Source organism: Cajanus cajan, chromosome 9, assembly GCF_000230855.2.
Source record: "Cajanus cajan strain Asha chromosome 9, NIPB_CcT2T_4, whole genome shotgun sequence".
NCBI classification, from domain to species: domain Eukaryota; kingdom Viridiplantae; phylum Streptophyta; class Magnoliopsida; order Fabales; family Fabaceae; genus Cajanus; species Cajanus cajan.
In genome coordinates, this window is record NC_138525.1 from 56,716,436 (window position 1) to 56,741,840 (window position 25,405).

The 25,405-nt window shown below is 36.6% G+C and overlaps 3 protein-coding genes across 7 annotated transcripts; all 3 read left to right on the forward strand.

The window, feature by feature from the left end:
• Window positions 1-9,956: 9,956 nt before the first annotated feature.
• On the forward strand, window positions 9,957-13,147 carry MIK (pfkB-like carbohydrate kinase family protein). The gene is made up of 2 exons (XM_020374887.3): window positions 9,957-10,980; window positions 12,696-13,147. The coding sequence occupies exons 1-2, from the start codon at window positions 10,150-10,152 to the stop codon at window positions 12,966-12,968; spliced, it is 1,104 nt and encodes a 367-aa protein (XP_020230476.1). The 5' UTR covers window positions 9,957-10,149; the 3' UTR covers window positions 12,969-13,147.
• A 1,045-nt stretch (window positions 13,148-14,192) lies between these two features.
• LOC109811209 (elongator complex protein) lies at window positions 14,193-18,774 on the forward strand. Of its 2 annotated transcripts, XM_020374880.3 has the most exons (11): window positions 14,193-14,226; window positions 14,513-14,587; window positions 14,798-14,964; window positions 15,050-15,142; window positions 15,289-15,455; window positions 15,628-15,674; window positions 16,529-16,598; window positions 16,877-17,100; window positions 17,192-17,281; window positions 17,978-18,053; window positions 18,138-18,774. In XM_020374880.3, the coding sequence occupies exons 3-11, from the start codon at window positions 14,798-14,800 to the stop codon at window positions 18,320-18,322; spliced, it is 1,119 nt and encodes a 372-aa protein (XP_020230469.1). In that variant the 5' UTR covers window positions 14,193-14,226; window positions 14,513-14,587; the 3' UTR covers window positions 18,323-18,774. The 2 variants fall into 2 exon arrangements, with proteins under 2 accessions (XP_020230469.1, XP_082919503.1); XM_083063377.1 differs by lacking the exon at window positions 14,193-14,226 and having other exon boundaries at window positions 14,309-14,587; window positions 18,175-18,774.
• Window positions 18,775-21,100: 2,326 nt separating this feature from the next.
• Window positions 21,101-25,302, forward strand: LOC109811216 (protein ELF4-LIKE 1). Of its 4 annotated transcripts, none has more exons than XM_029273934.2 (3): window positions 21,101-21,774; window positions 22,000-22,055; window positions 24,869-25,302. In XM_029273934.2, the coding sequence occupies exons 1-2, from the start codon at window positions 21,329-21,331 to the stop codon at window positions 22,052-22,054; spliced, it is 501 nt and encodes a 166-aa protein (XP_029129767.1). In that variant the 5' UTR covers window positions 21,101-21,328; the 3' UTR covers window position 22,055; window positions 24,869-25,302. The 4 variants fall into 4 exon arrangements, with proteins under 4 accessions (XP_029129767.1, XP_029129766.1, XP_020230478.1 ...); XM_029273933.2 differs by lacking the exon at window positions 24,869-25,302 and adding an exon at window positions 22,894-24,085; XM_020374889.3 differs by lacking the exon at window positions 24,869-25,302 and adding an exon at window positions 22,133-22,803.
• The last annotated feature ends 103 nt before the right edge of the window (window positions 25,303-25,405 follow it).

A 25,405-nucleotide genomic window follows, 5' to 3' on the forward strand; every position in this document is an offset into this window, starting at 1 on the left:
TTAGGTCGAGAGTGGATCCATGGAGTAGGGGTCGTTCCTTCGACAGTGCATCAGAAGATTTTCTTCTGGAATGATGATGAAGGGTTAGAGGTCCTCGAGGCCGATCAGAAAACGTATGAGGTTGGGATGTATTTTGCTGACCAACAACTAACAGCCTTTGCGAAGACCAAGCCTTTCGATGCTTACAATTCTGGGGTGATGGATGAAGAGGAAGGAATCAAGAAAACCTTTTGCTGGGATGTGAAAAAGGGATTTGTGATTCGAGCCGAAAAGGATTCGGCTCCACCAGAAGAATGAAGGATAAAGATCCTTACTCGAGCTTTTTAGCTCGAATATCGGCCTATGTGGCCAATCGAACGGCCAACATGGCCGAAGAACAATATTTTGTAGATAGCAAAGACAGTTCGGCCATCGTGGCCGAAGAAAAACAGAAAACAAAGGTAGACTTCGAGGTGAAAAAAGAAGAAAAACAAAAAACAAATATAGATCCCGAAGTTGAAAAAAACAAAGGAAAAGAAAAAACAGAGGAAAACCGAGAGGACCGAATTTCCTCGAGACAAACAGAAAAAGAAAAAATAGAAAAAGACCAGGAGGTCGAAACAACCACAAAATGCAAAGAGCAAGAGCTGGAACCCAAATTAGACTGTATTTTCGATGATTCGCCCCTGGGATTCGAGAGGGCAACCAATGAAGAACATAAGTTAGAATCCCAAGATCCGCTTGAAGAAATCAATCTGGGAACTATTGAAAATAGAAAAGTAACTTATATCAGCAAGTTCTTGCAAGGGAAGTTAAAGGAGGAAATAATTCGAGTTTTGCATGAATACAAAGATTGCTTTGCATGGGATTATGATGAAATGCCAGGACTAGAACGAGAGTTGGTAGAGCATAGGCTACCCATGATCCCAGGAAAGAAACCCGTGAAACAAACTCCTCGAAGATTTGCTCCTGAAATACTCGAGAAAATCAAGGGAGAAATTGAGAGATTATTAAAAGCGAAGTTCATCAGAACTTCAAGATATCCTGAGTGGATCTCGAACGTAGTACCAGTTATAAAGAAAAACGGGAAACTCAGAGTATGCATTGACTTTCGAGATCTCAACATGGCAACTCCCAAAGATGAGTATCCTATGCCCATTTCTGAAACCATGATAGACGCTGCTGCAGGTAATGAAATTATGTCTTTACTTGATGGTTATTCAGGATATAACCAAATTTTCATTGCAGCTAATGATATATCGAAAACTGCTTTTCGATGTCCAGGTGCGTTGGGCATTTATGAATGGGTGATGATGCCATTTGGACTAAAAAACGCAGGTGCCACTTACCAGAGGGCAATGAATTTAATATTCCATGATCTAATTGGTAAGTTTATACAAGTATACATTGATGATATAATTGTTGGGTCGAAACAAAAGGAGGACCACCTAAGCCATTTAAAATTATCTTTTGAAAGAATGAGAAGACATGGTTTGAAAATGAATCCACTAAAATGTGCTTTTGGTGTTTCAGCAGGAGAATTTCTGGGGTTTGTTATACACCAGAAAGGAATTGAAGTTAATCGAAATAAGACGAAAGCTATCATGGAGACTAAACCTCCATCGAACAAGAAGGAACTTCAATCTCTTTTAGGTAAAGTAAATTTTTTGAGAAGATTTATCTCGAATTTATCTGGTAAAACTAAAGTGTTCTCTCCTTTGTTGCGTTTAAAAAAGGAGCAAGAATTTCGATGGAATGAAGAACACCAGAAAGCGTTCGAGGAAATTAAAATTTACCTGGCTCATCCTCCAGTGCTTGCACCACTCTCTGAAGGGAAGCAACTGAAGTTGTATATTTCAGCTAGTGATTCGACTATTGCGGGCATGCTGGCGCAAGATGATGATAATGGCATCGAAAGAGCAATTTATTATTTAAGTCGAATGTTAGTAGGAGCAGAAACTAGATATACTCCTTTAGAGAAATTATGTTTAAGTCTTTATGTTGCTTGTACAAAGTTGAAGTACTATATTAGGACTCGTGATGTTGTAATATTTTGTCGAAGTAATGTGATAAAATATATGTTGTGTAAACCTGTGTTACATTCTCGAGTTGGTAAATGAGCACTTGCATTAACTGAATACTCGTTAACGTTCGAGCCATTAAAAGCAACCAAAGGTCAAGTAATTGCAGATTTTCTTGCAAATCACTCGAAAGAAACTGAAAAAATTAATTACTTAGCCATTAAACCTTGGGAATTATTTTTTGATGGTTCTAAACATGACTTAGGCACCGGGATAGGTTTGTTAATCATTTCTCCTCAAGGAATTACGACTAAGTTATCATTCAAAACAAATACAGGATACTCGAATAATGAAACTGAATACCAAGCACTCATTACTGGACTTGAGATTCTTAAAGAATTGGGCGCTAAAAATGTGGTAATTCGAGGAGATTCACAACTGGTCATCAAACAATTAACTCGAGAGTATAAGTGTTTAAATGAAAAATTAGTTGAATTCAAGACTCGAGCTGTGCAGTTACTTGACACGTTTGGTGAAGTAGAGTTACAACACATTCCCCGGGACTCAAATCTTATTGCAAATGAGTTGGCTCAGATAGCCTCTGGATATAAAATCAGTAAAGAGTGTCTCGAATATCTGATTCATACAGAAAGTGAAGTGTTAGACCATCGAGAAGTTCTAAGTATAGGTTCAGCAAGTCAACAAGATTGGAGGAGAAAATTGATCGAATACTTGCGAAATCCTAATATAAAGGTCGAAAGGAAGATTAAACTCCAAGCTCTCAATTATCTCTTACTAAACGATGAATTGTACAAAAGAGGCTTCGACGGAGTTTTGTTCAAATGTCTGGGAGACCATGAAGGTTATATAGCAATGGCAGAAATTCATGAAGGCATTTGTGGAGCACATCAAGCTGGAAAGAAGATGAAATGGGTTTTGTCAAGGAAAGGCTTATATTGGCCAACTATGATTAAAGATTGTATCGAATTCGCAAAAAGTTGTGAGGAGTGTCAAAAACATGGACCAATACAAAAGGTACCAGCAAGTGAGTTGCATTTGATCATCAAACCTTGGCCATTTCGGGGTTGGGCAATGGATTTAATCGGACAAATACACCTACCTTCTTCGAAAAATCACAAATATATTTTGGTTGCCATAGATTACTTTATAAAATGGGTTGAAGCTATTCCTTTAAAAGATGTTGAGCAAAATGACATAATTAATTTCATCGAAGATCACATTATTACAAGGTTTGGGATTCCCCAAACAATTACAACTGATCAAGGTACAGTTTTCACAGGTCGAAAAGTCGCTCAATATACAGAATCGAGAGGGATTAAGTTGATAACTTCAACACCATATTATGCGCAAGCAAATGGTCAAGTCGAGGCAGCTAACAAAGTAGTGATTGGGCTAATTAAAAAACACGTATCAAATAGGCCTCGAAGTTGGCATGAAACTCTTGTTCAAATACTATGGGCTTATAGAAATTCTCCGAGAGATGCTACAAAAACTACTCCATATAAGTTAGTGTATGGGCATGAAGCTATCCTTCCTATTGATATTAACTTACAATCAATTCATATACAGAAACAGAATGAATTACCTACTGATGATTATTGGAATCTAATGTATGATGAGTTGATTTCTTTAGAGGAGGAAAGGTTAATTGCGTTGCAAAATATTGTTCGACAAAAGGAAAGAGTCGAGAAATCGTACAACAAGAGGGTTAAAACACAACGATTTCAAATTGGGGACTTGGTGTTAAAAGTAATTCTTCCCATGGATCAAAAATCTCGATATCTAGGTAAATGGTCTTATAACTGGGAAGGCCCCTTCATAGTCGAACAAGCATATTCTAAAAATGCATACGTCATTAAAGAGATAAATTCAAATGTGACGAAAGTAATGAATGGGAAATACTTAAAATATTTTCATAAGAGGGTAGAATATTAATTGTTCGACACAAGTCAAAGAATAGTTCTGATATAAGCCAAAGATAAATGAGAAGGAATCGAAGAACAGAAGAGAAATCTAATCATTACAAAATTTCGATTTAAAAGCGTTGAAAGCCTTGTAAGCCTCATCTAAACGTTTCCTTCGAGAGGAACATTGAGCTTCCAAATGCTTCTTCTGCTCTAAGGTCTTCGCAAGTCGAGACGATCTGACCTTGCCTTCCTCTTTGAGACTCGTTTGACGTTGCTTGATCTCTTGACTTTGAACCTTAATAGCATCTTTCTTCGAGCGAGCCTTCTCTAACTCATGTTGGAGAGACTTGATGGTGGTTTCTATATCCTTCTCTTCTTGTTGTAATTTTTTCAGAGAAGACACCATTTCTGCCGTTGAGTCTTTGATCATAAGCAAGTCAGTTCGGAGCTTTTCGAGTTTAGCACGGTCTTCTTCGCTTTCAACCTCGACATGGGTTACCTCTTGAAAGGAAGTAGACCATTGAGATTGAAGGTCCCATGCGAGGCTAAAAGGTTAGACAAACTCTTGCAACTCGGAATGGACCTCAGGAGGAAGGCTCGAGTAGGATAAAAGATCGTCCATCATTTGTTCAACCTCTGTCTTGAACTCAGGAATAAGGAAGGCCTGATCAAGATCATCAACATATGCCTTTGTTCGAAAAGAATCAAGCAAAGGTTGATATGAAGGAACCTTAGAGACGTGCTCGACGGTTTTCTCTTTCTCCTTCTCCAACCCAGAAGGACCACTTGTCCAATTATCCAAGACCTCGAAGATACTATTGATATCTTCATCTTCGTCGTCGAAAAAGCTCATCAAGTCCAGGTCCGGAGAAGGAATTGACGAAAGACCTTGGACAGAAGAAGTAACCCCGCCTTGAGTCGAAGGGGAAGTTGTGAAGGGTCGAGGCGATTCAGTCGAACCTGTACAAAAAGAAAATACATTAGAAGGTTTCATTAAAAATCATGATAAAGTTGTAAAGTTGAAAGAAATATACCCTTGTTCGGACTCAAGGGAGGTTGTAGCTCGAAAGAGGGATCACCTTGAACAGAGTCGTGCAAGGTCTCTGCGTTGACTAAAGGTTCCGACTGGGGAACCTTATCCTCTTCGATTTGAGGAGGAATTTGGATGGAGGCCATTATCGAAGCCATCTCGGTAACATTCAACTGAGACGTGACCAACTATAAACAAAAGAGAAGATCATAAACATTTGGTGTTATTGAACAAATCTCGAGCCAGACGATGAAATAGGAAAGAACATGAGTAAACTTGTTGGGACGCCTCAGTGACAAGAGGAATATCTCTCGAGATGTCTCGAGAAGAATCAACATCAATGATATCAATACCCTGATGAGTAAACAGTGTTAGAAAGATTTAACAAAAATCCAGTCGGAAACAAATTATTGGTCTGAATACCTTGGGTACTGATTTCATAGCATCTTGAAGAAGTTTCCCAGTAGGAGGTTTCTAAGTTTTTTTAGTAAGAGAAACTACCAACTTTCCCTTTCCTTTATCCTGCTTCTTTGTGGTCGAAACCTGAAAGTAAGGAAACAAAATGAGTAGGATTTAAAGGGATAAGAAAATTTAAGGTAAAAGAGCTCTCTTACTGTCTTGGTACTACTGCTTGAATCCACTTTTTGTTTCTTAGAAATTTCGATATTCTGAAATACGAAAAGTGGGAAAAGATAAAATGAATGAAGAGAATTAATCGAAAAGGCTCAAAGAGATGGTGAGTAAAAAAATGTACCTTAGAACAAAGAGTGGCTTTTTCAGAAGCAGTCTTTCTTTTCCGACCCTTCAATGATGGTTTTTGGGCATCATCATCACTTTCCCAGTTAGGAGTTGGCTCAACATGTTGTGGAACACGTTGAGGAATGACATCTGCGAAATTCGAGGGAAAAAATGAGACAAGTACAAAATTGAATTTTTAGTTAAGGGTTTGGCTAAAGTTGTTTACCAGGAGGAGGGTTAACGTTATTGACCCAACATAGTGGCCACCATTTGCCTCGAGGAAAATCATACACGGAACATCGCGCATAGGTAACACGATTTTTTACGGGAATCTTCTTGCGCTCGAGGTAAAATGGGTCGAGTGTTTTCACCCATGGAGGGTGAGATAAATGCTTAACTAAACCAAAAAGAGCATTTGGAAGAGGAGGTATATGTTTTGGACAAAATTTTTCGAAAACGGTTTTACCTCGAGGGTTTATTACCCTTTTCGAGCGGATGTTCCTTTGTACCATTTTCGATAAGGAGACAGAAGCATCAAAGATGGTTCGATGCACATTGTCGGGTCGATAACAAACTTTAAAAAATTGCTCGAATTGATAAATTATAGTTTGATTCTTGAAAGTACCTGATTGTTTGGGACCCTGCGAACAAGAGAGAGGAGAATTAATCAGCTTCTTCAAAAAGCCATCAAAATTGATGAGTTTATCTATAACATAATAACACCACCATCGAAGGTAGCATTGTGAAACCAAAAATGAAGGAGAAAAAGTGGAGGGTGTAAGCTTGAGCTCTTTGTCAGGTCGAAGGATGAAATTGAGGACTTCTTCATAATTCCCTTCGTCGACACAAATATCTGCATCAATGCTTTCCTTGCGACGAAGAGGAAGAGGCTTCATTTGACAAAGCCCAAATTGTCGAGCGAATAACTGAGGTTGGTAAGGGTAAAGCCTAACATCTTTCTGTCTCATACCTGAGATAATGACATCCCAGGACAAGAACCCAAACCAAATGTCAGTTGAAGAAGGACTGATGTTTCTAACCTGATTATTTTGACGAAGCCAGGTTGGACCTATTAAGTTCAGTCGAATGAAAGGAGCTAAGTCCTCGGTGAAATCGGTAAAGCTAAGAATGGCTCTAATATATTTCTCAAAATTATCAACCAGACGTTTGCGAGGGGTGAGGGTTGTCAAACGAGCTCCTTCGAGTTCGCAGATAGGAATTGGAGTTGAAGGCAGACGAAATTTCTTCTCGAGTATCGCGTTAAGCCACAGTTGAAGTAGCCATAATGGGCCGGAGAGATTCCGAGGCCCAGATTCTCGAGAAAGGCTCTCGGAAGCTTCATCAAGACAAGTGTACAGGGAAGCCAAGAGAAGTTTGCTTAAACATATCTTCTTTTTCGAATGAAGAGCTTGGGCTAAATTATAATAATATTTTGGGACTTGGAGCAAAGGCGTGCAGAAGACACACGCTGATAACCAATACATGAGAAAAGCAATATGTTCTGAAGGGGAAACAGGTGTATCAGAAGGGCCCATATGCGCAGTGATAAAAGCTAAATAGGTCTTTTTATCCCAAGTAATCGAAACATCCTTGATCGAAATTTCTTCTTCAAACACATCAGGATGAAATCTTTCGCCGAGAGGCATTAATCCTGTTATAGCAGCAATATCGAGCAAAGTAGGGCAGACAAAACCACAAGGGAACTCGAAAGCCCGAGTTTCTCTATTCCAGAAAAAGATAGCAGAAAGGAGCATCTGGGGGTCGAAAAGATGGAGGTCGAATTTGGCTAGTTGGATGAACTCAAAAATACCTGTTTCTTTCCATTCAGAAGACATAGAAGCCTCTACACGGGTTAGCCAAGACGAATGTCTCTCTTTAACAGGAGGAAACGCTCTAAAAATTTTGGTAGTATCCCCAAAAAGGTTCAGGTCTATCTTTGGTGAATAAATGAAAGGTAGAGTGGTAGAGTCTTCAGGTAAAAGGGTATTACTAAACTTCTTCTTGTTTTGACCAGCGAAAGGGCCAAGAAAAGCATGAATAGAGCCATTCTCTAGGGAGAAAGGGAGAAGTACCTGAGACTGATATATCTTCAACCTGGCCTCCTCCATGCCTGGGATTGGAACGAAAGTGTCATCACCTTCTTTGACTTTGCAGACTTGAGCGTTAGTCATTAGCAGAGGAGTGCCCTGAGTAGTGGTTGCAGTAGCCATGGCGGTTACGGGTGTAGTCGTCGTGGTAAAAGGGGTCGCAGCGGCAGTGGTCAAGATAGGAGACGTTGCCGTGGTCAGGGAAAAAGTTGATGCAAAGGTGGTAATAGGAGCAGTAGTAGAAGCCACGGAAGCAGAGGAGGATGCAGTAGAAGAGGCCATTTGGAAACAAAGACAAGAACTTGAAGGATGGAGGAATGAGGTTCGCCGGAGAAAGAGATTAAGAAACAAACCAGAGAACAGAGTAGAGAAGCTTGAGCGCGAAGGAAGAGAATGGTGAAAATGATTTAACCCTAGGGTGAAAAAAAGGCTTAAACGAGGTAAATGGGCCTAAGTTGAAACGGGTTGGGCAAGGTTATTTAAAATTTAAATTGAATTTCCAAAACAACCGCCAAAACGTTTCATATCAAAAGACAAATTTATGGAAAAACAGAAGTATGCGCCGTCAGAACCATCAATATCACATCCAAATGGTCAGTACCTTAAGTGATGACAAGAATAGGTTTTCATCGAAAGAATGATTAGTTAACATCAAGAAAAGTTAACATCAAGAAACAAATCGAGGAAGTATCGAAGAACAACCTTGATAGGAATTTAGTTCTCCCAAGATGCTCATCGAAACCAAATTCCTAAGGGGGCATTTGTTAGGCTTACCCGAAAATCATGTGACTCGAAAAGGGTGTGAAAATTACTCGAAACAAAAGATAAAGGTTAAACACCTACCAAGATTAAATTGAGAGCCTTATTTGTTCACATGGGAATGTGTTCGAATAGAATTAATTAAATTGAACAAAGGAGTGCTCGAAAATTTATCTGTTGTTCATTAAGGGGTTAAGCTATAACGCGGTCTCGATAGCAACTCGAGAATGTAATAGTAACTCGAAATTGTAGAGGTGTTATTGAAGGGATCTTAACAATTAAGGCACACTAAGGTGGTTATTAAGGGTCGAATCGAGTAAAGTTGAAGCGTGAGGCGAACGGTTATGGGAAGTTACAATTTAGAGTCACGCAACAAGCATAGTGGATAGCGGTTATCCCCTAGTGGCGTACATGCATGAAATTAACCGTTCTTGATTGGCTCTATAAATACAGAAGCTACGTACCTTCACGGAGGTCGAAAAAACTCATACTTGAATTAACTTCTGAAGCACTCTCTGCCTACACACACATATGGCTTTCGTGCACAAGATCGTTTTTTGGTATGACTGACTCTCGGCCACTTTTCTTTTGCTTTTTAGGAGTAGAATTAGCATAGTTTTCTTAGTTATTTCTTTTAATCACGTAGTTATATTACTTTGATATTGTAACTCTGGAATATTATGTAAGTTGAACCATGATTTGTATTGCAAGTATCTCAATTATTCATTTTGTTCATCTTAGCATTTATATGTATGAAAATTATTGCTTGTTAATTATGGAAGAATCTTTAGAAACAAGTAATTACTAAAGTTGTTCACTCCTTTTCCTGTTCTTAAATCAAAAATCCTAAATTGAAACCATTTACGTGCTAGTTCGAGTAAAAAGAACCCTTAAACGTTTTTTCACCGTAAACAGGAAGGGAGTTGGAAATTTAAACAATAATAGGCTTGGGAGCCTGAGGTGTTGGCAAAGACAAATTTATAATGAAATGAATTACTAACGACTTTGGAAATGCCATATACTACCTTTTTTTTTATTGGGTCATTAGCAAATTTTTCTTCATTTTGTGTTTAATTCATCTAGACTAAGTTTGAGTCCATTAAGCCTCGCAAAATCTACTCATGATCCTTTATAAGGTGTTTGACTCCTTTATGAAACCACACATTTTTGCCTTGTGGAATTCTCTGTCAATCATCTTGAACTTGCATGACTTAGTAAAGATAACTTTTAGCAGGGTCTTGACTTTCACCACCTCTTTCAAGAGTTAATTTTATTTTACATAATATTATTATTTCTTGTATTTAAAACACAAAGCCAAAATTATCCCCTGAACATGGGGGGTGAGAGAAATAGAAAGGAATACTAGTTTGTATTGTGTACATAAAGAATAATAGATTATCCAAAAAGAAAAGTGAGGTGGCATTCAAATCTTTAAAAGAGAGAGAAAGAAAATGAGAATTGTTGGATGCTGGGTGTCGGCTCCGGAGGCTCTATAACATGCCACCAAACTCTGCGTGTGGCGCGCGTCCTCTTCCATTTCGATGGACGCAACCCTAATAAAAACCCTTCCGTAACCCCTCCCATGACCCTCTCCCTCTCCATCTCCCATGGTCACAGACACCAAACCCCGCGGCCTCGTCGTCGGCAACTACTGCCATGACGTCCTCCACCGCGACGGCCTCCCCGTGGCCCAAACCCTGGGCGGCGCCGCCTCCTTCGTCTCCGTCATCCTGGACGCCCTCTCCCTCCCCTTCCTCACCGTCTCCAAGGTGGGCCCGGACTTCGCCTACAGCCCCACCCACCCGCCAATCACAATCCCCTCTTCCCAAACTACCCTCTTCCACGCCCACTTCGGTTCCCCCCACCCCGACCGCTCCCTCCACCGCATCCGCGCCTGCCACCCCATCCGGCCCTCCGACCTCCCCGACGGGCCCACCTTCGCCTTCGGAATGGCCGTCGGGGTCGCCGGCGAGATCCTCCCGGAGACTCTCCACAAAATGCTCGAGATCTGCGACCGCGTCTTCGTCGACGTCCAGGGCCTGATTCGCAGGTTCGACTCCCGCGACGGGAGCGTGCGACACGTGGCGCTCAGGGAGAGCGGGTTCCATCACCTCCTCCCTCGGGTCGCCTTCCTCAAGGCTTCCGCCGACGAGGCTCGGTTCGTCGATGTGGAGGAGGCTAGAAGGTGCTGCTGCGTCGTCGTCACGCACGGGAAGGACGGCTCCGAGGTGTTCTGCGGAAACGGTGCGTTCAGCGTCGCGCCGTTTGAGGCGGAGCAGGTTGATCCCACCGGCGCTGGTGACTGTTTTCTTGGCGGGTTCGCTGCTGGGATTGTGAGGGGCTTGGCCGTGCCGGATGCGGCTTTGTTGGGGAACTTCTTTGGGGCGTTGGCTGTGGCGCAAGTGGGACCGCCCAAGCTTGATTTCGGCTTGCTTCAGGTTTGTTTCTAACATCACATCACTTGGTTACAATGTTAGATGGTGATCTTCTATGGGGTGGTTTATTTTTCTTTGGGTTTAAGGATTGGATTGGGGAATTTTATTGATGAATTCTTAGATGGTTCAAGATCACTATGGTTCCAACTAATCTCCTTGTAAAATAAGTAATTGAGTGATGTTTTAGTATGCCAAAATGTTTTGGGAACTGAAGTCAATGGTAGTTTATAAATATCTTTCTCTCCATGCCACTCGGAGGTGCCTTTTAGGTGGATAAAATTGCGATGATTCACTGAGGACTAAAGTAGGTGGACAATATTGCGATGATTCACTGAGGACTAAAGCAAAGTAGCAAACAATATCTCTGATGCGATGTCACAAACTTGAGGTCTAAACAAATAGTGTCATTAACACTTTATTGTAAATTGAAAAACTAGACTACATGTAACCTAGGGATTGATTAGGATTAAAAACATGCGGTGGCTCGTGACTATATAATAATGTCTCATTTAATTCAGAATGATAATTGGTCGATGAAAAATATAATCCTTGGGGTGGGTAGTGAGACCCTTGGGGTAGGGGTTATCGAGTTGTTTTTTGTGACCTGTGAATGTTATGTTAGTGATTTTGAAGTTTGGCCCCGGGTGTTCAGTGGTAGGGACTAGGCAGCTTTTTTTTTTAATGAACATTGAGCGTAGTTTTGAAAGATTGTTTGTTGGTTTGTGAATTGGGAAGGAATTGACAGGGGGGTGTTTTGGAAGTGATGAAAGTTATAGACTAGTTTTTGAGTTTTTTGTTGAGATTTACCTTGTATCAGATTCAGAGCTTTTTATATACTTCCAAATTGCTAGCTTGCAATGTATAGAAGAAAATAGATATTTAGATTTGTATTTAAACCCTGAGAAAACATTAAGGATGCTACATGTTCTTTTTCTGTAGGGGAATGGAAATGAAATGAACAGGGAATTGTTTTAATGTAAGAATAATTTAGTATCCATTTTATATCTTAAAAGAATAGGTTTTTGCCCAAATTAATCTCAGCCACAGATTTTACTTTGGAATGTATATCATGGCAGTGCCAACCAAATAAGCACTTAGTTGGAGAATGATACTGTTAGATTGCTGTCAAAATGGAATGAAATTTCTACTTTTTACCCATGACTTGCATGGAAGCTAGCTATGCTTATCTATGAAAGTTCCATTTAAAAATGTTGTTTGTTTCATGGGAATCAATTCATAGTCGTTAAATGTCAATGTTACTACCATGCAGACTGTTATAGGTTGTTGGAAACTTAGGTTATATTATCTACTAGTTATTATTGAGTGATTTTGCCAGCTATGTGATTACTATGGCCTTGGTCATCTTAAGAAAGAAAAACATACAGATCAAATATGGGGAATGTCAAAGAATAATAGAATGAAGATCGGAAAAAAGATATAGCAAGATCAAACAATGTGTTTGCAATCTGCAACAATAAATATGAAATTAACAATCACAAGTGTGTGCCCCATGTAGATTAGGTTTGTAGCAGATTTCTTGTATCTCACTCAATTGGTGCTGTAGTTTTGTTCTCTAATCCGTTTGTCTGTGTCAGTGGCTGTATCACAAAGAGTGGAGACTTGAGAGTGTTAGTTTATATATTCACCTTTTGAGCAATGTAAAAATATGTTGTAATGATGTATTCCTCATTTTTGTTTATATAATACAAAATTTTCAGATGGTTAAGGATGAGATGCACAAAAGGAAGGTGCAGGATATTCCCGACTTAGAAAGAAGAGATGAGTGGCCGGAGTCTCAGAAGCCACCTGAACAAGACCAATTCTATGTTTCTCTTGTTACCGCCAAAGCCATAATTATGTGCCAGATTGAAGAATCTGGACGGAATCTACTAAGCTCTCCTAAAGTGTTGGAACAAAGTAATGTGAAGACAAGACTTTTAGTGAATTCTGTGCACGAGGAAAAAATTCCAATTGTTGATGCTAAACCCTAATATGGGATGGTTGGAGTTCCAAATCCCACTGCAATTCTACAGTGCCCTTCCAGGAATTTATCATTTTATGGTGCCTTTTGTACACCAAGTCACACGTGCGGCCTAATCTGTAGTTCTAGTTGTGCTATATTACTAATAAATTATTCTTAAAAAAAAATAAGAGCTAGAAATTCCATTTATGTTTGTATGCCTTGCTATATATACTTTTGTGGCCTTTTCTTCTGATGAGTTTCGCTCCCTGAATGATTAAAAGAAAGAACAAACTCACAATACATTGGTAAAGCCCGTTCAAATGTAATTGGACATCGCTCCATTTTGCGAACTTCACACTATCATTTAGTGACTGGCTCTTGTTTTGGGATTTTAGCATCTTGATTGGATGCTGTATGTATGACCTTAAAATCAAACTAAAGTCCTATGATTCATTATATCATTCTATAAATAATACTAGTAAGATCGTTTGTTGAATGAATGCAGGGTGGATATTTCTTTTACAGAGACTAGTAAATATATTATCCTGCATGAGCCGCGTCTGAACTATGATTTATAGTATGAATAAATGATAGTAAATGGATCCTTGTGTTTTAGAATGAATAAAAAGAAAATGAAATTTTGAATGGCTGTTTCTATGAATGAATTTTCATTTATAATAGTGAATAATAGTAACTGGATCTTTGTTTCTTAGAATGACCAAGAAGATATTTTCAAATGGCAGTTTCTTATAACCAGTATTTCAAGCAAAATTATTCTCGTAAATGGCTGTTATACAATATCTTAACATTGTAATTTTAACTCCGGCATCATCAATTCTATTTTCCGTAGTTTTACTCTATTTGCATTAGTTGAACATCATTCTCTTATTAAGTGTGTATTTAAAAGTCAGTTTAGTTGAATTTAACTGCGAGTCGCAAGTTTTTCCTTTCTTTATATTAAAATTGTTTTTTTTTTTTTAAAAACGTGATTTTAAGCTATACTATAACTCATAAAAAATAATAATAGTTTAATTCATCATCCTACAAAATGGTTACAATATACTTCATTATTATAGTTACAATTTTAATATGTTCAGAATATTTCACTAATTTTATTCAACACAACTTGGGAGAGCGTCAGAGCGCACATTTAGAAAGTTTTTCTTGGATTCCTGAGTTCTAGTGGTTCGCATAAATGTTCTTTAACTACAATAGCAAATGCTAATTCTTGTTTTTGTTTTTCCAACTATTGATATGCAAATGCAAGGTTGCATATGGACTCTAAGGTTATATCTTCTCTTGACTATGCAAATGGTTTTACCTAGAATAAACAAGTCTAAATTGTTTTATACAAAATCGTGAATTTGAGTATTGTTCATGCAGTATAACTTGGGATTACTGAGAATCACAGTCCTAGATCTCACCGTTAAATATAAAATTAATTAATTAATTTTAATTTATAATATAATTAAAAAACAATTTAACGGATGAGAGAGATTCATGCTGTTTAGGACCGCAGAGAATCACAATCCCTAATTTAACCCTTTGTTTTTGTTTTTGTTTTTTCCAAAGTGGTTTAAGGGGGTTGCGCCGCCGTGTGAACTGCCCCTATTTTTCTCAGGTCTGCACTGACGTCTCTGCTGACAGGTACTCCTCCCAACTGCTCTCGACCTTACTTTAATCTATCACAAATCTCATCACCCATAGTCTTCACTTCTAATTCCATTCATTAAATTTTGTTTCTCTCAATTTAAAACATGTTACCAATACTGTTGAGAATTATAGTTTCTGAGCGACTACTTTGAAATTTCTCCGTTACTTTGCTCATGCTGTCATTCTCTTTTCCACTTTGTGAAGATGGCGGATTCAATTTGTAGAACACTGAGGGATGGAGCATTAGAGGGAGAGCTTGCGCCTACTCTCACAATCAAGGACTCTCTCGCTTCGCCTTTCGGTTTCCATCTATTCTCTCACATTCTTCTTCAACTCTCATCACACGTCATGGCGCAGAAATCTCAGTCACAGTCAGTTTTACTGTCCCCATAATTTGTTATCAATTCTTTTATCTCATAGTTCTTATTTTTAATCTCAAAAATCTTTCTTGCATAGGGCTATAGTAATTGTTGCACTTTCTCGGAGTCCATCGTCTTATACTGCTTTGTTAAATATGAATGGAGTGGATATTGCTTCATCTAACAAGTGGTAAATATTTTAAACATAATTGTTTAAAATGTCTCTTTGTTGTTTTAATTGCATTTCTTGTGGCTTAACTGTTTTTTTTTTTGGTGTTTTGTCTTAATATCATATAAATTTGGATTTGTTGAATTCGGAATTATGTTATTTTGCAGGATTCACATTTTGGATTGTTATACAGATCCTCTTGGTTGGAAAGATAAGACAAGGAAATCTGTAAATGTTACGGATCCTTCTCACCAAATTTCGCTTGCTACTAGTTCTTATAAAACCGTGAAGGATGTGGATAAGTTATTTTCAGTAATCACTGAACTGGGCAGAGGTATTATAGATAGATTATTCTGTATCTAACGTTAGCTTATAAAGTATTCTCTCTTTCATTTTCACTAAATAAACATTTTTGCACCAGTTAATGGGTTTCAACCACACATGATACATGTTTTTTAAAAAAGTATTTCTCTTTTGAGTAATTTTTCCAATTCATATACCTGCAGGATTGGTTAGAGAAAATAAAGCTCGCTTCTGTGTTGCCATAGACTCAGTACGTTTTCATTCTGTGATTGTCAAAAAATGATAAATATAGACAAAGCAAATACCATTGCCATGAATTTTTAATAAAGTTAAATTTATTTTGATGGTGTGTTTGAATGAATTTTCTTTGTGCCTTAGTGCTTAAGATGTTGATTGTAATAAGCAATAGCTGAATACCTTATGATTGTGAAACTTATGAGAAGGGATTTTTGTTATGATTTCCCTGCCAATACAAATAACCTTGGAACATTAGTCTTTTGAGATTTCCCAACTCTGCTTGATATGGCCATAAAATTCATCTTACCTATGTTTAGTATAACAATGTGAATAATAGAATCTTGTTGTATTTCATGGACTTTGTGGGCATACATTCTAAAACTCGTATTGCTTCTATATATTATTCAGCTAGAAGGAATTTGTTAACTATGGCCACATGAAAGGGGTTTAGGGCAAAACTGGAAAATTCTTAAGTTGGCTTCCTCTAGGTTAGAGGCTTGGGGGTAAATCGGAAAATCATAGATGGAATACATCAATTTATCTTGTTTAACCTTTTAAATTTTCTTGGAAATAAATGTACCGTTAAGCAGTTATAAAGCTATTATGAACAATTATTTTGCCAAGCAATCAGTATCTAACCTGTTTGCGTATGCAAGTTTCAGATTTTCCTTTACACTTAAAATTCTTGTGCAAAACTTTACAATAACTTCCAACTTGAAACTGTAACATGACAACAAGAAAAAAAAACTTCCTGCTGAAGTATTCTGTGTGTAATATTCTGTTTAAGACTGCATGGTTTCTTAGTTTCTCTTGTATACTTGGTTTGTGTATCTCTAACCCTAATGGATTCTTATTTGATATGATCAGCTAAGTGAACTGTTGAGGCATGCATCTTTGCAGTCAGTGGCCAGCCTTGTAAGCAATCTGCGTAGCCATGGTATGGTATTCACTCTTGAACTGTTTAGAGTAAAGTTCCTCTCATTGTATTGTCTAATTAGGTGTTATTAAATTTTATGAATATCAGAACAAGTGAGATAATTGCTTATTTCAGCAGCTAAACTTTATATAGCACGGGTTAAACTTGAACCTTGTTCCTACATGACCTGATCAATTCGATCAGACACTCGCCATCTATTTTCATTGCTCAACTCTTTGACAACGGCTTGATGCATTAAGAATTTCTTCCTTATATTTGTTACTGACTTACTTTTGCAGATCAAGTTTCAAGTATTTTTGGATTATTGCATTCTGACCTTCATGAGGAGAGGGCTGCAGCTGTTCTTGAGTACATGTCCTCCATGGTGGGCAGTGTAGACCCATATCATCATTCAGCAGATGGTCAGAGAGGATATTTAGAGAATTCCTTACCTGAGCAAAACTTCACCAAGGGAAAATTTAATGTCAGGTTCAAACGTAGAAATGGGCGAGTTAGAGCAATGGTGATCTCTTTCTTCCTGTTTGTAAGCTTATTTGGTATGACAAATCTAAAAATCTGGTGTACTGATATAATATCTCTTCATTTTTATCCAGTGTGAAGAATTTAAAGTTGAACCTGGAGGAATCAGCTTCACATCTGTTTCATCAGGGGACGGAACAGCCATTGCAGGCCTACTGCCAAAGGTCAGTCTATAGTTACTTGTAGATGGAAAACTGGTCCTATGAAGTTATGTCTTTTGTCACTAGAAGCAAAAGCTAAAGTACCGACAACCTTTTGTGATTAGATATTTTAAGTAGTTTTTTTTTTATAAAGAAAAAAGGATCTACAGAGAGATCTTTCTTTTGTTGAATTCCCTCCTCCCCCTAAGGTCTTGCTGTTTTGGTTGAATGGATAATATGGCATTCACAAGACCTTTTTAGGAATAATAATTATTATTATTTAGATGCTCCGAAAGGTGGGACACAAGCATAATGTCTAAATTCTAACTAATTCCCAGTGTGCCAATTAGGTTCTTCACTTGGGTTCAAGTGCTGAGATTCTTATATTACAAATTTACATGATCTATTTTCTATGCACAAGACTGATGATAGAACCAAAGTGTTTTATATCTAATTTGCAATGGGCACAAACTGTCTTGGATTGGAAACATCTCATATGCTGAGAAATGCATACACATTCTAAGCACTTAGTTTGTTCGCCTACTCTGAACATGCGTGGAGATGCTTTTGATAACAGTATTTCTGCCCCCATACGAACAGGGTCAAAAACGCTTGTTGGAAACTATCAGAGACCAAGCCAGAAATGCATTGTGATATGAAGTTGATTTCTTTTTGTTGAGTGCAAATAAAATAATAAGAAATTTGATGTGTGTTTAACAGGTACAATTCAATCTCCAGCTATCAGAGAAGGAGAGAATTGACAGGTCAAATGTTGTGCTTCCTTTTGAACACCAAGGTATGAAATTGATTTGTATTTCATTTTTTTACATTGTTTCAGTTATGTATAAACTCTTGTACTTAAAGCTCTTTATTCATTAAGGAAATGGTAAACCAATACAAATTTATGATGGTAGAAGATCCCTTGAAGAGAGCAACAGTGAGGCAAATCCCATTTCAAGTGTTAAAAAGGAGGATTCTGCCATGGGTGAGATTATATATTTTCGTGATTCAGATGATGAGATGCCAGACTCTGATGAGGACCCAGATGATGATTTAGATATATAAATATACTCTTGGTAATATCTGTATCCCTAGATGAGTTGAAAGATAGATTAAATTTATGACTGAACAAAATGAAAAAAAAAAAAAAAAGATACTGTTTAATTACAGAGAAGTGAAATGCACAATATGTATCGCATATTCGCATTCCAACATATTGTACAGCCAACTGAGGAATCTGACTTAGTTTGGATGATTTTGAGAACGTTTCTGCATAGTGCTCAGTCTCTACAAACCCCTCCTTATTCTTGCTGCTACTGGCAATAGAATGGTGGACATGCAAGGGAAACTACCTCGAGTGAAAAGCCCTCCTCTGGACATTCACCAGGGCAATTTGAACAACTTAATTCTATCTATGTTTGACTGAACTGCATACTTCAAAGAGGTATTCCAGACCCAACAGGTTAAATTTGTCCAAATGTAGAACGCAAATTGTTTATTTATTTCCTTTTTCCTAACCACTTTTGTCTTCCTTGGCTGAGGATTTATGTTCACTACATCTCATTTACGTTTTGGATTTAAAATCGAAGTACCTGATATTACATGCCAATTAGTAAGATATAGCGTAACAATGCAGCTATTTTTACACTTATTTTTTTAATTATGTTATTGTTCATTAGTTTTATTATTGACTAATGTTAAAAAATCTGATTGATCTTGTTTAATGGAATTTTCTGTCCCAGTCATTTTTTCTATTCACAATATTTGATCTTAAGACATAGATTAAGAAAACCAAATTCAGGTTCATTCATGTCAATTACTTATTATATATAAATATAAGTAATTCTTTAACGAGGTATTTTTAAGAATTTTTTTCGATGAGAGATTTAGAGATTTTTTTAACTTTATATTTAATTGATTATTATTTATGAATTAAATTTTAATATTTTAAAATAAATTATTAATAAATAAACATAATCTTGTGTGACAAATTAAAATATAAAATTTTTATTATAAATCTAAACTATAAATTATATATTTAAAATATCAATTTATTTAAATATTATGTATTATTTAAATATTTATATAATTTATTTTAAATTTTAATTACATATAATAAATATTTAACATCACTCTAAAATATTAGTATTTATTTATGTTTTTATTCAAATTTCTTGTGCAATTAGCATATAATTAGCCTAATAAGAGAAATATTAATATTTGTATTTCCTTTCACGGAGGAGGTTGAAGTAGTCCCTTTGTTTCTTTTAAATATCGATAAAAATTGTATCACATATGTTAAATTTTTTTACAATATAATATTTTTGCTTTTATTAAAGTTATTTGTTTTTATTAAGCTTATTTACGTTGTTTGTTAATTTTTCAGTCATTTGTTAATCTTAATTTTCTATCTCTAATCTCATGATGAATCTGTAAAATATTTTAAATTAGGTTTAATAGAAATTTTTACTTCAAAAGTTTCATGATCTTACAAATTTTGCTCCTAAATAGTTTTTTTTTCACAATTAAACCACAACAATTCTCTGACAAAAGTTACAATATGAATGATATATGGAAGGTCATTAAGAGAGGTTCTCATAAAATATGGAAGACTCTAACTTTAACAACAACCTTCATAGTCTATTCTTTTAAACCCATCTCTTTCTCTTTCCAAAAATATTTTCATGTACTTCATCAAAAATTGAAAATCGTACCGAATATTCATGCTTATGAGGATAAACGTTTACTTCTTTGCTTAAATTTTATAATATTTTTAGAAGATAAAAATTTATTCTTAAATTTATCTCAAGATTCATTTCTACTTGAAGATATCATGTTAAAGAATATGTCCAATTTTCTATAATGGATCAATATTGTTTGATTGCTATCACTCATGAACAATATGTCAAATTGAGATTCATCGAAAACTATTTAGATGAAGGCTATATTTACCTTCATTATGGAGTAATTAGACCAATTCTTTTTCTTCATGGAAGAAGAGGTCTACCTGTCTCGGCTTGAATATCTCTTTTAGACTCTAGCTACCCCCACTATAAGAATGTTGTTATTAAAATTGTCCTAAATATACTACATGCTAGAAGTGTAGTTTTAACCATCTTTCCTAATTATAATGTTAATTTGAAAGATCTTACTATTTTACAGAGATTGAAGGTTCAAGTCTAGATTAATGAAGTGGATCAAGTAATTGATGTCTTATCAACCATTTTTTATCATTATATAATCTATAAACAACATGATTATGTTTAACAAAAAAATATATATGAAAGTGAGGTACGTTTAATAAAAAAACGATGAATAATATCTTATACTTTTAATATGAAATTTTCAAAATACAGATACTTGAAGAAGTATGAAGTGATTTTTTTTAACAAATATAAAGGATGGGAGTAATATATTCTAATAATAAAAAAAATATCTTTTTGGTGTCTATTTTTCTTTTAGACAAATTTTCCCATAATATTATACAAACCTTTTCCAATTTTTTCCTATAATTCATTTACTATTTTTTTTTCTCATTTACGGCTGTTTTTCTAAACCACTTAAGAGTTTTTTTTTTCTCTTTCTTAAGAAAATAATTTTATTTTCATTTAATATATATAGACGAGTGTCTCTTTCTCTCTGATTTATAATAAAATACAATTGAGCGGTTAGAGCATATAGTTGTTGTCCAGCTGGCACTTCCCTCGTTCCACTTTCTCGTGCCGCCTATCCAAGAGTCCATCTCAGCTCCAAGATATTTATTTTTCTTCTTATTTTATTCCTTTAAAATAATTTCAACGCGGGAAGATATTTATTTATTCATCTGTCACCCAACTCGCTCACAGTCTCCAATCACCACTCGCCAACTTCCCAAGTACGCCAAAACACTCGACCCTCGTTGGTCCGTCACCGCCCAATCTCACCAACCAAAAATTCAGCGCTGCCTCCAAAGTCCAAGTCGTCACTACTACCGCAAGAAACCGCCACAACAAAGTTCATAGCTCGAATCCAGAGACTCATCGTGTGAACAACGGCATGTTCGACCGTACTTGAATTTCAGATTCCGCGGCGATGGACGAAACCGCCGTTATGACGAAGCCTGATTGGCTCAACAACCGCGAGAAGTTCGCCGGAGAGAGAACCGAAGACGTCGTCGACGACGACGGCGAAGATGAATGCGACGACGAGGCTTGGAGCATGCTGAGTCGGAGCTTCCGCCAGGCGCAGACGGTGCTGGACGAGAACCGCGCGCTGATCCAGGAAGTGAACAGCAACCACGAGTCGAAGATTCCTGACAACATGGTGAAGAACGTTGGCCTCATTGCTCAGATCCACGGTAACATCTCCAAGGTTCGCTCTATTTACTCCGATTTATCTGTAAACTTCATGAACATTGTTCGCGAGCGCCGCGTCACCGACGTGAACCACCGTAATCGCAACGACGACCGCGAAGAGGATGAAGATATGGCGGAGAACTCAGAGGACGATTCCGCGGAGCACGTGCCGGAGAAATCGGAGTAATTCTTTGTTACCTTTCATATGCTATATGATTGTTATTGCCTTAGGTGAAATTTGAAATAGAATGGTTCGGTTTGTGTTGGTGTGAGTTTTACTGTACCAGTGGAGTTTTTACGTGTGAGGTGAGTGTGATTATTTTCTAGGTGTGGAGGTGGTGACTTGAGTATTGAGAAATCTGTATGTGCTCATTCGTGGTTGGTTGTGTTGTTTTTCTTTGTTGTAAGGATGGTTGAATTGATGGCTGCGGGAATGCATAGGGCATTATCTGCCCGCAGATGAGGTATTTATGTCAGTGTTTAATTTTGTATTTTTTGTTTTTTCATGGTTGCTCTGTTTTTTTGATTCTTTTGTTTCAAGGGAGGACTTGTGGACTTGGGAAGTAGGGAAGGGAAAGGGGACAGGAAAAGGATTGAACCGCCAGTGCCGTGTGAGCTATTAGCTCACTGTCTCATGCCTGCTTTGTTGTTGTTGTTATTCTCTTTTCTAATGTCTTGATGATGCATAGGTAGTTCTCAAGTTTACTGGTCGGTTAAGTTGATATGAATTCAGAATTCATCACCAAATTTGTATGAAGAACACCAAGCAAAACTAGTAGAATCTAGTTTTTAAGGAGATTTCTCTGAATTGAAAAATGGCCTTTCTTTTAGATGATCTGCTTCTGAGCTTTAATTTGAAACTGAGACCTGACACCATTGATAAGTTTCCATCATAGTAGGGTTGGTAACATGGATCAATCATCAACGCCTCTTTTTAGTGTGAAAACCATCATAGTAGCATTGATTACACGGATTCATCATCAAGCCCTCTTATTAGTCTTATTCACACATGACCAAACCACATAAGGCGAACATTCAGCATTCTCCTCAATAGGTGTTACTGTCACTCCTAAATACATTTATTCATAATCTTTTGTGTATCCTCTCATCCACCTCAGTATTCTCTTCTCCGCTACCCTAGCTTTTTGCCCAACACTTACGGATGCTGAACAAAATGGTCTGATATAATTTGATGCTCGTGCTGTTGTATTACTTGGCGTCTTTCGATTCATTGTTATATGTTGGTGTTCTCATGCTACCAGAGTAAATAGTTTTATCTGGGATTTGTAACTTTTGAGACAGGTTTCAGGAAATGATGCAGAAATACAGACATTCATGTATTATAAATTAGGTGTTCCGAATGCTGTAGTGCTTGTGAGCCAGCAAAGGTTGATATCACGGGAATGAATCATGAAGTAAAACATTTGAAATTGTCAAGAAATTGGAGACATGAAATACTTTGAAGTTTGAATGAAGGAAAATATTTGAAATTGTGCTGTCACGGTACTGAGTACTCTAAATTCAATTTGCTATCCATCCCCCACATCTAGGAGATGTTGTCATGTCTTTACTGGAAACAGGCTAGGGGTAGGCAAAAAAAACTGAACTGAACTGAACTGGTGATGAACTGAATGTACTATAAAAAACTGAACTGTTTGTAAAAAAATTGAACTGAACTGTTTAAAAAAACACTGAACTGTTGGAAAGTTAAACTGTACTGAACTATAAAACCAAACTGAATTATAAAAATTAAACTATTTTTATAAAAGGATAAAAATTAAATGTGTCTAATATGTTATATCTTAATGGATTAACTCGATAGTTTAATGACTAAAACTTTGGAAAAAAAAAAGTGATCTGAAAAAAAATTGTATCAATTTTGTCGAACCTAACGGATCAATTGAGTTATGTTAGACTATTTATTTTTAGGCTTAAAATTCACTGAGTTTGTTTGACTTAATTTTATATTTTTGTCCTTTGAAAAATTTAAATAAAATGAAAAATAAAGTAAAGTTGGCAAATGTTTCCTATTTTGATAAATCAATGAGTCAAAATTATTCAATTCAAAATACATAACAGTTCAGTGCAGTTTAAATTGCAGTTCAGTTCAAGTTTTTATAGTATAGTTCAGTTCAGTTCATCTGAACTAATATTCAGTTTAGTTCAGTTCATGAGAACTACTCTTAAATTTAGTATAGTTTTTATAAGTTCAGTTCATTTCATTTTACCCACCCCTAGAAAACACGACCACTCTGATGTTATGAATTTATATTGTCCAGTTTTGTTTTCAAAATCTTTCATCTGTTTAGGAATTTATTACTAGGTCATTAACAGTCCCATATCACATTTTCCTCTGTTTGTATTTTATTTACTTTTTTGTTTGTCTAGCAAAAGGATGATGACCAAATTAACTTAGTAATGTGATATAGTAGGAACATTTTTTTAACTATTTCCTGGAAAACATTAGCAATTAAAATGACGTGTTTTTCTCTAATGGTGCATATTTTGAGTAACTAAGGACTCACTTCTGCAGGAAGGTGAATCTAGAATTCATGGAAAGGAAGTGGTCTTTTTCCTAAACTTGAGTTGTTAATCTGTTTCAAACATCAATAAAATTTATATTCAAAATTACAGACTATGGATGTAGTGAACATCGTATTTATAACATGCAAGTTGACGTGGACTAGGGAATGATGGTGACTTGGTAGGCGTGGATTTTAACAGACAAGGCAAATGGGAGTTACTATTGCTATGAACTGTCGCTGGAATTGTGATAACGTAGATATAGGTTGCAGATGATTCAATTCTAATTAAGCACTATGCTAGTGAAGGTTTCATAGGAATTACGTGAAAATATGTCTCCGGGAATGCTATTTCTGTGGATTTGGTATTCCACTGAACATTTAATGTGATGAAGAAAAAAATGTTTAGTTGACTTGTTTTCAGCATGGCATTTGGAATGGGAGACGGAGAAAGACAACTTTGGGCACAATAGAATTCTCATGTTTACTGAGCTTTGGGATTTTTAATATGATAGGTAATGCAGCAGCACGAGTGATTTTAAAAAACGAACATATCGGCATTCATATTTTGGTTTTGCTAAGTTGGTTCTGAAAATACTTACTGTTAAAAATTAAAATTTTAAATTAGTTTTTTTAAGGTTTCTTTTTTTGGTTACAAGAGCAAAAACAGAAAAAAAAAAAAAAAAAAAAAAAAAAGACAGGACAACAAGGAAAATAGTGTTAATTCCTAACAAAACTAGTTCTTGTTGCGTCAGCAAGTAGCAGAGGAGTTATGCATGCTGCAGGTTCATCCAGATATATCAGAGGTCGATTGTCACTAACTCCAAGTTTGGTTAATATGTCTGCACACTGATTGCCTTTCTGGTACGTGTGTTGGAGGTTGAAATCCCACTCTTTGGCCATGAAAGTTCTTATAATGAACAATCCAAGCTTGGTTAATATATATCAGAGGTCGATTGTCACTAACTCAAGTTTGGTTAATATGTCTGCTCACTGATTGCCTTTCTGGTACGTGTGTTGGAGGTTGAAATCCCACTCTTTGGCCATGAAAGTTCTTAAAATGAACGATCCATGAAAGTTTTTTTTTTAGTAGTTAGAGATAGCTTTGTCTATCTTTTTGTGCATACATGTATCATTTGTACTGAAATTGCTTGGCATTGGTAATCAAATGCCCTTTCAAACTTTTTAATAGTTCTTATAATGAATTTTTTATTGCACATCTACTTTATGCTTTGTTGTAATTTGGGCTGAGAATTGAGAATAGCTTGCTTTTATGTTCATGTTAGACGTGA